The 16420-nt window shown below is 40.1% G+C and overlaps 1 protein-coding gene across 1 annotated transcript in view; it reads left to right on the top strand.

Moving 5' to 3' along the window:
- Nucleotides 1–16420, top strand: part of LOC143145427 (uncharacterized) — a 167102-nt gene that overhangs the window by 87134 nt on the left and 63548 nt on the right. Inside the window, exon 2 of the mRNA XM_076308797.1 lies at nucleotides 5440–5570. Coding sequence (XP_076164912.1) covers nucleotides 5440–5570 — 131 coding nt within the window. The remainder of the gene's footprint in view (nucleotides 1–5439; nucleotides 5571–16420) is intronic.

Genomic DNA, 16420 nt, shown 5'->3' with positions numbered 1-16420 from the left:
TAATACTACTTGTCCGATCATATGCGGGGTAATACTACTTTTCTGGTCATGGACGGGTACTGTCACTTGTCTGGTCATAGACGGGGCAATACTACTTGTTTGACCATGGGCAGGGCAATACTACTTGTCTGACTATAGACAGGGGTAATGCCACTTGTCTGACCATAGAGAGGAGTAATGCCACTTGTTTGACCATAGACAAGGCAATACCACTTGTCTGATCATAGACGGGGTTAGGTCTGGATAATACTATTTGTTTGCCCACAGACAGCGTAATACTACTTGTCTGAGCATAGAGGGGGTAATACTACTTTTTTGGTCATAGACGGGGTACTACCATTTGTCTGATCATAGACGGGGCAATACAACTTGTTTGACCATAGGCAGAGCAATACTACTTGTCTGACTATAATCGGAGGTAATACCACTTGTCTGACCATAGACACGGCAAAACCACTTGTTTGATAATAGACGGGGTTAGGTCTGGGTAATATTATTTGTTTGACCACAGACGGCGTAATACTACTTGTCTGAGCATAGGCGGGGTAATACTTCTTGTCTGACTATAGACGGAGGTAATACTACTTGTTTGACCATAGACGGGGATCATACTACTTGACCTCGAGTATCGAAGGAAAGGCGAAAACTGCCAAATCTTGCGAAAAAGCAAGATCCCCGTTAAATGATTACAACTGCGTTAAAAAACACCTCACTTTATTGCTCCTGCCTTTGTTTGAAAGGCAAATGACTGCGAAATCCGACAATCTAACGAATAATTTACTAACTCTTTTTTTTTATGTCTAATTGTCTGACCATACCATCGCAATTTCCCCATATAGAATTTGGGTTACCTCAATTTCGATACATCGAATTTTTCATGGGCTGAACGTCACCTCGAAGGCAAACAACTGTTACAATTTGACAAGCTACTCTTCAAGTGACGATTTCCTTACTTATCTATCGACCACCATCAAATAGACCATAACGGGAAGAAAGTGTAAGGATTGAACTTTAATTTGATTATTGTGGCAACAGTCTGGCTTCGGTATTAACAAAGTGGTTACTGTTTGAATTCTACGTTGCTACAGTGCTCGAGTAGTGTGACCCGTCTATGGTCAGACACGCATTATTACCACTACATATAGTCGAAAAAATAGTAGCACACCCTTATACTTACACACTGTAATACCGACAAGTGGTATTACATCCGTCTATGGTCAGACAAGTGGAAACGCGAGCGTACAGTCCGACAATTATATATGTATGGTCAGACAAGTAGTCATGCGTGTGCATTGTCAGACGAGTTGAAACGCAGTTGTGTGGTCAATAATTCGACCTTAAAACACGTACTGTTCTCCTTGGCCGATCCGACACGTTCCCGTTTCACTTGTTTGGACTTCATTGATGGTCCTGGCCCAAATGTCTAATTAGCCGCGGCCTAATTTCAATTGTGCGACCAAGAACGAGCACGACTCCGCATAAACGTCCAGCCACCGATAAGAACACGGGACATTAGGTATGAATATTGATCCCAGTGATTCGTTTTTAACCACGGCCGATTATTAGCATCGAACAACGACGATTATACGAAATTCACCGCACAGACGCGAACCGATGCGGAAACAATCGGCCAAAGCGGTTGAACCGTAACTCGAGCACTCTAATACGGTGACTTTAATTCCGGTCTTGCCTCGAACTCGCGGTTCGTTGAAAATCAACAGCGTTAATTGTCTAGGGGCCGACGCGATCTTATGAGTTATTTGGTCAGGGACCGTTGTGACGCTTACCGTATTAAGGTCGCCAAACTTTGTCCATTATCTCCTCGAATCCCGTGGATTGTACTTCTGTAAGTCTGCCTCTCGATTACACCGATATGTGTCTACGTGTACGTGTGCGTGTGTGCCCAAGGAAATCATTAATGTCCTCCGCGATGTCACGTTCGCGCCGCGGTGCATCCGGTCCCACGTGCTGGCCAATAACGACGATAATAAAAAAAATTGTTCTCCCTATGGTTTCGACGAAAAAATTACCAATCGACGATGATTCCTTCGCGTCGAACGATCGAAGTCGTTCGCGAAAAATATTGCGTTCACCGATAAAGAGCAACAAACGCCGCCCGTAACGAGAATACGGTTTTCAATCCGAGAGCTTCGATTTCGAGGCCCCTCGAGGGAATTACAATTTATCGGACGGGGGAAAAAAAATATCCACGTTCAACTTCCATCCTCCGTTCTTTATCTCTCTCTGTGCCGATCCCCTCTTCGATGCGATTCGTTCGACGCAATAACACCGAGGCAACAACTACGAAATCGGCCGCGAAAGCCGAGCCAAATCGCGCGGCGGTGCACGCAGACGGGAAAAGCCAGAATCGATTAATTCGCGAGCCGTTGGAACGTGAAAATTGATACCGGCCATAAAACCGTTAATCGTTTCTCGTAAATTCGCGCACGGGCCTCCGAAGTTCTCGAAGAAGAAACCACGACCGCGACACTTCGCCCAGGAATATCGCTTCTGGTTAGAAACTCTCTTCCAGGACTTGTTTCGAACTGAACCTCTTCTTTCCAACAAACCCCGACCCGTACCAATTCTCCGGAGACCTGGTTCGAATCCACGAATATCGAGGCCGAAACGATGCAAAGTTTCGCGACTGTTCCCACGAAATCCGCTTTGCGACGTGGACGCGGCTGGATTGTTTTGTAGTCTTACATCGTGTTCCCGACGCCCGAGATAAGACGCGTTTCCGCTCGGGGAACTTCCTGCTCGCGGTCTCGAGGATGTGTCGCAATTTCTGCACGCGCCTGGTGTCCCCGAAACTTCGAATTTCGCGGGGAATTTTATTTTAAAGCTGCTAGAGACAGAGATAGAGACAGAGATAGAGATAGAGATAGAGATAGAGATAGAGATAGAGATAGAGATAGAGATAGAGATAGAGATAGAGATAGAGATAGAGATAGAGATAGAGATAGAGATAGAGATAGAGATAGAGATAGAGATAGAGATAGAGATAGAGATAGAGATAGAGATAGAGATAGAGATAGAGATAGAGATAGAGATAGAGATAGAGATAGAGATAGAGATAGAGATAGAGATAGAGATAGAGATAGAGATAGAAATAGAGAAGGGGGGGAGAGAGAGAGAGAGAGAGAGAGAGAGAGAGAGAGAGAATGGTCAAGATTTTTGACTTAGGATGAAATTATTTAAAAAAGAAATGTACCATCAAAGAATACTACTCTTTCTAATCTTCAGTACATTGAACACTTTTTAATTTTAATTACGAACAGTTGTTTAGCGATCTACAAGTGAAAGAAACATTCCATCGAAATTTATCGAGTGCAGTTACTTACCCCGAGTAAATTAATAAGTAAATTATTCAACAATGGTAACAATCGATCGGTGTAGTGACTATGGTAATTTTAGGTCGGTGTATTTATTTCTACAGATTCTCTTCTTGTTTCATCATTGGACACTTCGCTACGTTGTTATTACTCCGTCGTAAATTTCGTACGATTGATAAATAAATTCTATCTGCGGAGATTGCGGAATGAAAATGGCTCGAGAGTGATACGATTATCGTCTTTCACGGTTAACCGTATCCATTACCTTCGAATTGAATTCTTGAAAGTGTCTTGGCCCGGGAAGCTCGCAGCTGAAAGCTTTTTCGAAACGGTCGCGGACTTTGATTTTATATCGAGCTCCCCTTCGCGAGATTTTCCACGGAACGTTCGGATACCGTTTCCCTCGGGGCTTTTTTAAAATACAAAGTAGTCCCCGGCAAGCTTTCGTGAAAAATTTCCCCGGTTCTTTGACTTCATCGGATCTTGACACTTCTCAGTAGGGGTATTTAACGTCTTTCGAGGCAGTTGATTACCTCTGCCTCGCGCGTGGTTCGATCGTGCCCCGAGTGTCTTTGCCTTGATATCCCGGAGTTCAAAGCTCTTCGGGCAAGCTGCTTGAAAAGTTCGCCGGCTCTTCAGCTTCAAAGCGGCACGCGTCTCTAATTTCTACTTTCGCGAGCAATTTTCCGTAACGTTCCCTCAGACTCGCGGCTAAAGGATGTAACTCGCTCGATTCATCGGGGTCGTAACTGGTTTTAAATTCGTTCCCTTTTTTTTATCAATCGCAAATACCTCTGCTTGCAACCAGCGTCGTAAAATAATTTAACATCTTCGTATGTGTAGGATTTTATTTAATACTGCTGGTTATAAAATAAGGGTGAATAAAGTTCTAGGATATACGTGTATTGAACGAGGTAGTGGTAGAAACGAAAAAGAAACAAAGCACACAATTAATAACTACGTTGACTTCGCTGACTACGTTGACTACACTAACCACAATGACCACGCTGACCACGCTGACTTCGACAATTTTCCAACAATGACTGCTATCCTAAACACTCTTTTCTCGCACCACATAATTAATAACTACGTTGACTACGCTGACTACGGTGACTACACTGACCACAATGACCACGTAGACTACATTGACCACGCTGACCACGCTGACCACGCTGACCATACAAACTACGTTGACTACGCTGACTTCGACAATTTTCCAACAATGACTGCTATCCTAAACACTCTTTTCTCGCACCACATAATTAATAACTACGTTGACTTCGCTGACTTCGCTGACTACGTTGACTACACTGACCACAATGACCACGCTGACCACGCTGACTTCGACAATTTTCCAACAATGACTGCTATCCTAAATACTTTCTTTTCGCACTACACAATTAATAACTACGTTGACTACGCTGACTACGCTGACCACGCTGACCACGTTGACCACGCAGACTACATTGACTACACTGACCACGCTGATCACGCTGACTACACTGACTACGCTGACTACGCTGACTACGCTGACTACGCTGACTTCGACAATTTTCCAACAATGATTGCTATCCTAAACACTCTTCTCTCGCACCTTACATCCTCACACACACTCATTCCATACGTCTGGTAATAAATCTTTCTCGTCGCGTGTATTATTCTTGCTTCCTTGGTGACAATTGGGTTCACTTTGTAAAATTGCATAATGTATTTTGTTCTAGAAAGCCGCCACATGGTGATTGCTAAAGATTTGCACAGTCACGGTGTTCGATGTTCGTCCAAATTTATCGACTTTCATCGATTATGCAATATAAAAATTATTTACAAATCTTCAATCTTTACAGGGAGGGGATAGTTTCGCTAATAAAATTTTCAACGAGGCATACATGGAACAGTATCTACCTCGTATATTTCAACGTTTGACAAGATATATACAGAACAAAATCGATTCCACTCGGATAATGTTCCTGGTGAATCTTTACGTTTGAAATAAAGCGGGGACGGCTCGTTTTAATGTAACAGCTATTTTATGCTCCGGGCAAAGAGTAAACCGACTATGTTAATACCCGCTTTACATACTTACACCAGTACTCTGACGTTTCAGGGCTCGCACACGGCATCAGATGTTACAAATGCGGACAGTACAACGAGGGAGTCGGGAGCATTACGCCGTGCATCAATTACACCGCTCACATGCATCTGAAGGAGTGTCCACCCTCGGCCGAATGGTGCATCGTAAGTAGATTTCGTTTGTTCTTATAAAATGAAAAATATTCTCTCCTATACCGTGTACAGAAAAAAAAGTACAAAATGAAAGAACGGTACAATTTGTAGCGAGTATGAAAATTTGACTCGAGGTAACATTTTTTTAACAATTCTTGCGTATTCTATGCAAAAGTTCAGAGGAAACTGTGTACTTACTATTGTTTTCACACAATAGATTGTTAACTCTTTTAGCACCGAACGACGATATATCGTTGTGTATGCGATGGTGCCTTGTTCTTCGCATTACGAGAAAGCTCTATCTCAAAATAAATATACAAAGTGTTATAAACGGTCTAATTTCATTGCAAAATTTAAAAAATTCATTTAAAAAATTCTTAACCGGAACAATACGCAGAAACGGAACATATATTCCATCGCAATTCAAACAGAAATTACAAGTGGACGAATATAAGTATTTACGAAATCGGGGAATATTGTTATTAGCATATAGCGTATAGAAGAAGGAAAAAGATTTGCGTTATTTTGCGTAATTATTGCAATAAAGAGTTACACGGTGTATGCATCAGTAAGCATCAATGAATGCTAAATAAATTGCTTGTGTAAGTAAAACCAAGCAAATATTACACACTTTCAGCAGCCAGATGATTAAATATAAATATTAATAATACTAAATTTTTTTTTAATCACGTTAAAACGGCTACACGATCCATTTGTTCCGTAGTAGATCTGTCTGACGCTTACCTTTTGTTCTCAGGACAGATATTAGTTATTTTGTTAAAAACAATTGAAAATTAAATACTTATATTTCATTCTACGTTACCTACATAAAACTGTGATCGAACGATTATTAGTGCAAATATTGTTTGTAGAAGAGAAACTTGTTTCTATGTTTTTCATCATGACTTATATCGATGTCATTGTATGATCTTCAATAAGTATTTAAATATTAATTACATTACCTTACATTTCTTTCGAAATACGCTGCATTAAAAATTTTTTAAATATCATTCTTAGTTTGGTTTTTACGAGCTTTTCTCCAAACTTTGATAAATTCGTTAAATCCATACGATTATCTTCGTAGGTACTCGTTTCTATTGAGTTGTTCGGAAAGTAATTTCGTTTTCCAAAATGGAGAATATATAATTTAATGAAATGTTTATACACTCTAAAAAAATCGTGTTTCATTTTCACCAAAAAAAAACGAAATGACTTTTCGAACAACTCAATAAAAGGATTAAGCTGTTCCTGGGCGGAACGTTCACAGGTAGGAGGTCCTTTGGCGGACGAATCACCGTGCGTCTGGAAATAATTACGCGCAATCTCATTGGCTGGAACTTTAACAATCTTTTCCCAAGAAACTATTGGATCGGGACATACGGTTCCTTAACAATTTTTTATCCTCTGCTCGTGTACAACACGCAGAGACAATCAGAAAATTTCAGTTTAAATAAAAGCTCGAATTGCAGGTATCTTTAAACTTTTATCAAAACAGGTGTGTAAATTTTTCTTGGAAATTATTGCAACGTTTTTAGTAGGTTCTAATATTTAATTCTTATAATTACATTATAGAGAGTGAATTTAAAGGCGTTTCGGAGAATTTATATTAAGTTGTCTGATAAATTTTGTGGCTTTTTCTATTGTAAAGAATGTACCTATGACACTTCAACTTCGAACAACTGTAAATATATACGAATGAATCTACAGATCTATATGAAACTTCACATATGTTTATCAAACAATAGTATCGTCTTTAGAAAAATAGAAGAACGAACCTAGTAGGTACATTTTTCATAAAACAATAGTACCATTTTTAGAAAAAAAAAACGACGAACCTAGTAAGTCAATTTTTAATCGAACAACAGTATCATGTTTAGAAAAATAAAACGACGAACCTAGTAAGTCAATTTTTCATCAAACAACAGTACCATTATTAGAAAAATAGAACGACGAACCTGGTAGGTCATTTTTTCATCAAACAACAGTACCATTATTATAAAAATAAAACGACGAACCTGGTACGTCAATTTTTCATCAAACAACAGTACCATTTTTAGACAAATAGAACGACGAACCTAGCAGATTACTTTTTCATCAAACAACAGTACCATTTTTAAAAAAATAAAAAGACAAACCTAGTAGTTTAATTTTTCATCAAACAACAGTACCATTATTATAAAAATAAAACGACGAACCTGGTACGTCAATTTTTCATCAAACAACAGTACCATTTTTAGAAAAATAAAACGACGAACCTAGTAAGTCAATTTTTCATCAAACAACAGTACCATTTTTAGACAAATAGAACGACGAACCTGGTAGGTCATTTTTTCATCAAACAACAGTACCATTTTTAGAAAAATAAAACGACGAACCTAGTAAGTCAATTTTTCATCAAACAACAGTACCATTTTTAGACAAATAGAACGACGAACCTGGTAGGTCATTTTTTCATCAAACAACAGTACCATTATTAGAAAAATAAAACGACGAACCTGGTACGTCAATTTTTCATCAAACAACAGTACCATTTTTAGACAAATAAAACGACGAACCTAATAGATTACTTTTTCATCAAACAACAGTACCATTTTAAAAAAAATAAAAAGACGAACCTAGTAGATTAATTTTTCATCAAACAACAGTACCATTTTTAGACAAATGAAACGACGAACCTAGTAGGTCAATTTCTTATCGAACGAAGAAACTTATCGAGCAACCAATTAGATACGATCAACGTCTCAAAATTGGGGGAAGAATATCATGCATCTTCCAGGCCCTCAGAATTCGTCGCTCTTCATTTTTCGAGTAGAAAAAGATTTTTTATATCGAGCTCGGTAAACTGGAAGCGCGCGAATCCGTGATTTCGAATCGCGAAAAAAAAAGAAAGACGCCCATATTCGGCGCCTCGGCGCCGACGTCCGCTTGACACCCGTCCAAACGGCTCTGTAACCAATGACATTATTTACCCCTTCGACCGGACAGAATTCAGCGAGCAGATTGTGTACGATGCCTTTTGCAAGCTTGCACGTTTGTTCTCTGCTTTGCCCAGCGATCGTAAAAAATTCCCGTGAACAATACCGCGAAATCTTCGATGCCCCATTGACTCTCTCCACCGCGAACCGTGTATCGAACATTTATTTCTACGACCCTTTTTTTCATAAAAATCGTTAAATAATCCCCTGGCGCCATCATTTCGAACCGAACTTCAACGATCGAGCACACTTGGTCGTAACGATCCACGAAAACGTTGAAAATGAAAGAAACTCTCTCAATCGACTAAAAATTTACAAATTTACTCATCCAGAGAGTAAATCTAAGCTTGGTTCGTCATCGTTTGGAAAATTGAAATTCCAGGTTTCTTCCTAACAAATCCTCATCGTTTCAATCCATCGTCGGTCGGAGAATCGAAACTCCGTATATTTCTCGTAAAATCCTCCATATCTAAAACCACTCGTATTCTCGAAAACAATTTCCCAACGGTAAAGAAATTTTCGTTTTCAATAATAATCCCCAAAGAGAATTCAAACGTAGGTCAACAAACCGTGTTCTTTGTAGATTGGTTAAATACATCGAGCCCCTTTTTTCCACGACTTTTTCAACGAATTTGATTTCGAAGAAACGTGCGTCAATTGTTTTCTTTTCTTTTTTTTTAAAATTTTCTCGTTGCACAAAAGACGACGGTTGAATATTTACCAGAACCTCGTGGCGATGGACGGTACCGACGACTTTGTTCTCCGCAGCGACGATAAAAATTTACATCGTTTCGTTCCTGGTGGCCTCCAGGGTTCTCTGAAATTCTGCTTCATCGTCCGTTACGCGAATCTCGTCTCCCCTTTGGCAAAAACATCACCGTTTCGTTCGTTTTTCCGCGAACAAACATCGGTGTCGCGCTCAAGATTCATTCTCGTTAGCCTGAAAGCTATTACGCGGCATCGGGAGTGCCTTTGCGTTTCACGGCGATCCTAAGGACCATGATTTTTCGTTACCTGGTGTTTTCGTTCGATTCTCGTCCCCGTGTGGCAGAATCGAGCCCACGTTTCCACCGTGAAACCTCGTGAACTTTTTTTCAATAATTTCAAGAAATTCTCGCTCGTCGCGGAAACTGTTCGAGGATTTCCTCCCCTATTGGCCGGACCGAGGAAAACAGAGTCATCTGTCCTGGAGTTTCATTAGTCTGAAAGGACGATCGTGGATTACTTTTACGATTTGTGAAAGACGAGGTCCGAGTACCGAACGACTTCTTTTTCGGATCATGCGACTCGATGCTCGACCCAATGGTCGACATTGATTCTCGGCCAACTGTTTTGTCGTTAAATTGTCCCAGACGGGGTTTTGGCTGAATTTTTAACAAAACGTTCAACCCCTATAGTTTCTCCTGGTATTTTCTTCCTTTCTGGAACGAAACGTTTCCACCACTGTGTCGTGGTCTTTCTCCAAGGTAAACACAACAGAAATATTTTCTCCTTTTTAGTGTGGAGTACAAAAGGAAATTTTTGTTAACTAGTAAAAAACGTATAGTACGAAAATCTCGAACTAGATACCGGGTGTAAGGATACATTAAGTATTTTAGTTCAAGAAGAAATTAGTCTGTGTAATCGTTCAAAAATAATAACTGTCGATTCAAATTTGACCTGATCGTAAACGCATTTACACCACTGTCCAGAGAAGCAATATTTTCCCTTATCATTCGTTCGAGTCACTATTTCTGATCGAAATTGTTAAAAGAATAAATTGTTCGCTCAATGACCGCGAATGTGTTCCAAATTCAAGTTTCCAGCATCTGAGGTAATTTTTTTTTTTTTGTTACAATGAAACGTCGAATCGTGCAAAACCGAACACGTAGGAATTTGTTTCGCGGTAGCAGCTCGAGAAAGCCCAAGGTGAGATTTCCAATTTAAATCCCGGCAGCGGTGTTTGCTAAGGGAATAACAGTTAATTAAATCGGAGCGCCTCGATGGCGTCCTAATTGTCGCGAAGGTGTAATAGTTACTGGACAAACTTGTACAGCTTCGACAACTTTGTGTTTGTCTTCGCGTACACTGAACCATCATCGAACGTCCAATTCCCACTTTACCTTGAAGAAACTTCTCCCTTTGACCGTCCGTCCGGATGACCTTTGAAAATTTATGCTATATCGGCGCGCGATTGGTCGAACAATGGAAATTATACAAGCTTGATTGGTTGAAAATTTCGAAACTATTAGGTCATTCTGTAAGTAACGTCGTTGAAAAAAATTAATACTTACATTTATTTTCAATCGTCGATACATCGACCATCAGTTTCGATGACCCTTTCTCATCTATTCTTATTCCATTTTCGAAAAACTTTCGGGATTTTGAATCAAAATACTCATTTAGTGGTGATTTTACATCCTCGCTGTTGTTGAAATTTTGTCCACTTCAAAAATGTTGCATCGACCATAATAGATGGTAATCGCTTGGGGCAAGATCCGGAGAGAAATTTTTATTTTTTTCTATCGTTATCCTTGCTGTGTGTGGCCTAGCGTTATCGTGGTGGAATAGAATACCTTTGCGATTCACTGACGATGGTCGTTTTTCCACTAACATTGCTCGAAGACGTTCAAGTCGTTGGCTGTAAATCTCAGCCGTTACGGTCCAATTTTGCTTGAAAAGTTCAAAATGAATAATTCCTCTAATATCCCATCACACGCGCGACAAAACTTTCCGGGGACGAAGACCTGGTTTTGGCCACTGTAAAGATGATCGACCAGGTGATAGCCATTGCAAACGTTTTCGTTTGGGATTGCGGTACAAGACCCACTTTTCGTCACCAGTAATAATCTGATCGAGAAACGAACGATTATTTCGTCGATCTCGCAGGAAAGCAGAAATGTTCATGCTCTGGATACGGATAGAAACCATCGGTTCACGCTGTACCCATTTTCTCAGTTTCGATACTTTTCCCAATTGTATTAAATATTTATGAATGGTACTGCTGCTACTGCCTAATCTCTCAGCGATTTCATCGGTAGTTAATTGTGGTTCTAACTCGATGAAAGCTTTCAATGGCTCAGGATTGAACAGTGTTGGTCGACAGGATCTCGGTTCGTCGGAAAGCTCAAAATCACCTTTTCGAAATTTGAAAAACCATCTTTGACACATTCTCGAATTCAAAGCACGTTCACCATACACTTCGCAAATGTTTTTAACCGTATCCGTGGTTGTACCACCTTTTTTAAATTCGTATAGCATAGAATGCCGCAAATGAAGTTCGCACACGCTCGTTTAAAAATCTTTTTTTCAAGTGAAAAACGTCGATCGAACTGCATCGATAGACTGTCGAGAGAGCACTCTTTAAGCTACATGGAAAAAAGTTTCTATAAACGCATCGCTCAGATGCGATTCAAGTGTTCGTTTAAAGTACAATAAGAGAGGACATTACTTGTGGGATGACCTAATACTTTGTACAATTTCGCGCATTAAATCGTCGCAGTTGTGTACCGAGAATAAAATAATCGCGAAACGAGAGAACCTTTCGTTCGAAATTACGTTGTTTCAATAGCGAGCGCGCTACAGTGTGATCTTTTTTCTCCATAATACTCGGAAAAGTATTCATTGGAATTTCTACGCTCTCCACGGATGAGTTTAATTATTATTTTCAATTAAACAATCACCGTCCCCGTTTCTGGCGCGTTCCGTTTCGCACCGAGGTCTCGCGGAGCGTCTTCTTAATGGCGGGGAAACGTCGTTCCGACAAAAATGAACGGTAAACTTAATTGCACGCCGCGATATTCACCGGTGAAAACGTCTGGGAACAGAGCGCGAGTAAAGTTCGGTGGAACGGCGATTATACGCAATGAAATAATTGCAATTTCTACTTTCACATGCCCGGAGAAATACGAAGTTCCGTGGAAAGTTGCTCGTGTTCTCCATTTTCTTCGAGGCACATTCTGCGCTAGCTCGAGCAGAAACTCGAAACCGCGGCATTCTCCCGACCTTAAATAATTACGCGTCCGCCTTCGTGGCCGGTGTTCGCGCGCGGAAAAATTTCTATTTCGCGGCGGGGAAGTTCGAGAGCACAGACGCGACTACGTCGAGAGGAGACCAAGGAGCGAGAAGGGGTGAGTAGGGAGGGTAGCAGGGAGAGAGTCTTCCGCGCGGAAAGTGCACCGAAAACTTCACCGAAAGCTTCTCCCGGCTGGAATCTCGCTTTGCAATAACAGACGCACGGGGAATAGGAAGTTTTCGCCATTCATTCGACGTCGAATAATTGCGTTCCCGCGTTCAGGGGCCACGTAGAAAAATCCAACCCTTTCAGAACCGAGGAGCATCCTCGACTCCGCGAGTAGAAGCTTCAGGCTCAATTTCGGGTTCAATCTCGGCGAAATCCGCCGGGATACACTGTTTTACGGAGCGGGGGTTACGCGACAATTCGAGAAGCAATATTTTCACGGGACGAATCTTTTTAAGGGAAAAGCTTAAAGGACGATTCGAACAATCGGTTCTGTGTAGGAATTAGGTTGTTGCACAGTGAGTAGTGTATGTAACCTATATGTGTGTTCTATGTAAGAATTAGGTTGTTGCACAGTGAATTTTTGAAGTTTGTTCCTTTTTTTTTGTCGCTGGAAAGTTTAGAGCAGGATTTATTAGATTTTCATAAGGTTTTGTTTTATGGAGGTTACGTAACAATTCGAAAAACAATATTTTGACAGGACGAATCTTTTTAAGGGAAAAGCTTAAAGGATGATTCGAACAATCGGTTCTGTGTAGGAATTAGGTTATTACACAGTGAGTAGTGTATGTTTACTATGAAGGAATTAAGTTGTTGCACAGTGAGTAGTGTATGTGTCCTATGAAGGAATTAGGTTGTTGCATAGTGAGTAGTGTATGTAATTTTTGAGATTTGTTCCTTTTTTTCTGTCGCTGGAAAGTTTAGAGCAAGATTTATTAGATTTTTATAAGGTTTTGTTTTATGGAGGCTACGTAACAATTCGAAAAACAATATTTTGACAGGACGAATCTTTTTAAAGGAGAAGGTTACGGATGATTCGAACAATTGGTTTTATGTAGGAATTAGGTTGTTGCATAGTGAGTAGTGTATGTAATTTTTAAGGTTTGTTCTCTTTTTTTAGTCGCTGGAAAGTTCAGAGTAGGATTTATTAGCATTTCATAAAGTTTTGTTCACGGTGCGTATTGAATAGCGGATTTATTATTAAATAAGATTGTTTCAAATTTTTCAGGAGATCAGAAAATTTCTATTCTTGTATCTTTCTCAAGAAAATATTTATTTACAATCTTCCCCCTCTGTACATTTCCATTTTTGTAACTTTCCTATCAGGACATTTTTATTTACAAATTTCTATATTCTATCGTAGTGAAATTTTCAAAATTCCCTCTCGAAATATCCAATTTCGAAGATCTCTTTGCGCACAGGTGCTCCCATGGGTTATGGGTGTTCCCATTTCCAAATTTCTATATTCTATCGTAGTGAAATTTTCAAAATTCCCTCTCGAAATATCCAATTTCGAAGATCTCTTTGCGCACAAGTGCTCCCACGAGTTATGGGTGTTCCCATTTACAAATTTCTATATTCTATCGTAGTGAAATTTTCAAAATTCCCTCTCGAAATATCCAATTTCGAAGATCTCCTTGCGCACAGGTGTTCCCTTTTCCAAATTTCTATATTCTACCGTAGTGAAATTTTCAAAATTCCCTCTCGAAATATCCAATTTCGAAGATCTCTTTACGCACAGGTGTTCCCACGTAAGTAAGATCGCGCATGAATCTCGAAGTTTACACCGATCGTCTTAATAAAACGGCTCAGGCAGCTGGATCGACCTAATCAACATCACGATCGAGCCTCCTCCACTATTTTCTCTTCCTTTTGTCGAGGCTAACTGGGTTGCAGTCCATTCACGAGTAGAGCTTATTCCGTCCCACGCCGGTTTTCTCGATGCTCTCGATTCTCCGTTCGGCCCCTCGATGCTTTCCGTGTCGAGGTGACGGACGAAAGCTCGCTCGGTAAACCGAAATGGAATAATAGAAAGCTTGCAGGACCGAGAAATGGACCGGATATCGAAATCAGCCGTTTCTCACGCTGTCGTTCACTGTTTCGAGCAGGGAACGAGGGTGTGGCGAGCACTTCGAGCTCGTTTAACATTCAGAACCTCAGGTGTTGATGGTCAACGAGCTGTCGGTACTGAAACGTGACGACGCGATAAACTAATCGATAATAAATGGGAAATTCTCTGAAAAAAAAATAGATCTATTCGTGAATATAAATAGAACAAGCAATTGTTACGAACAATTCTAATTTATTATACATCCAATTTGCTCACATATGACGCTATCGAAAGTTTTAGTTTTTCAATACTCGTCTAAAAAGAAAAAACAGTCATAACGGAGTGCCTGAGTAATTTTTTTCCCTGCACAATATTTTTTGGAATCCAATTTTGTCGTGTAAATTCATTGGAATAATTTCTGCGTGTCATTCTGATTTTGAATATAGCTACTTGAATTCTTCTTCCACGTGATATACCAAATTGTTAATTTTCTTTTCTCTTCACCACATTCTCCACACACCATTTTTCAAATTCTTTCTTTTCTAATTTTCCTTTTTGCTTCTTGTTCAAATTCCACCGCGATTTTTCTCCCATTTTCATTTCTTATTTTTCTCCTCGTCGTTCTTCCTTCCACATTTTATTTAAATTCTTACCACTTCCCTTCAGTTTCACGTGTCTCGAGAGCTACCCACCTTAATTTTTCCTTAGAATTCTTCTAATTCTTTATCTTCTCTCAGGCCAGCCCTCTCCAGCATTCCATTCTCGTTTACTTCTCTAAAAGTTCCATTCCCCGCCGCAAAGTATGCAATTTTCTTTACTATTTATTTAAACCCTCGCCCATTTCACTTTAGTTCTCTCTACCTCAAGTACCTTTATTCTTTTCTAAAATTCGCCCATTTCATTTTTTCTTTCCTCTTTCCTCTTAACGTTCTATCCCCTCCTAAACAAGTTCACAATCTTCTGCACTATTTATTCAAATTCTCGCCATACCGTTTCAGCGTTCTCTATCTTAAGCACAACTCTCCAAAAATTCCCCCAATTCTATTTTCACCCCTAATACTCAATCCTCTCTATACATAAATTTCTTTCTCCACCCTTTTCTCTTTCAGCTCACCCTCCAATCACTTTCCACCATCCAGTTGGTTCATTCTTTTAAATTTCTCTTCGATCGTATTATTTACTTTCCTCTCCGTTAAACTACTCGTTTACCTCTCGCGACTATTTCGAGTTAACTGCTTGTGAACAATTTCTGTCGGTGACACGACCGTCCGTTTCCATCACGAGTCTCAGCGACTATCGGTTCCCATGATGTCGTTTCGGTAACGCGTTCGGTCACAGGTTTCCTGCTATCGATTCCACCCCACCCTGTACGAAGAACAATAGCAATCGCGTCCGTAAATTCCTGCCCGGTCGTCTAGGAGCCTCGCGACGTAATCAATACGTAATCAAATCGCGTAATCTGTTTATCGTCTTCCTGCACACGTAGCGTACTCTCGATGGTTCCTGGCTCTATCACGAGCATTTAACGAAACGATGCTGGTAGCTTCGTGGCAGTTGTCGTATTTTTTAGATGTTGAATAACAGTATCTTAGTAACTCAGTTTTAGTTTTCTAATACTCGTCTGAAAAAGAACAGTCGAAACATAGTGGAGTGCCTAAGTAACTTTTTTCTCTGCACAACATTTTCTGGGATCCAATTTTGTCGTGTAGATTCGTGGGAATAATTTTTGTATGTCATTCTGATTTTGAATACAGCTACTTGAATTCTTTCCAATTCTTAATATTCGAGTGCTTTTCTCTTGTTAGTTTCCCATGCTTCCACGTGATATACCAAATCG

The sequence above is a fragment of the Ptiloglossa arizonensis genome, chromosome 4 (genome assembly GCF_051014685.1).
Source record: "Ptiloglossa arizonensis isolate GNS036 chromosome 4, iyPtiAriz1_principal, whole genome shotgun sequence".
NCBI lineage: Eukaryota > Metazoa > Arthropoda > Insecta > Hymenoptera > Colletidae > Ptiloglossa > Ptiloglossa arizonensis.
Note: the sequence above shows the minus strand (reverse complement) of the source record. Positions and strands in the feature narration are given on the sequence as shown.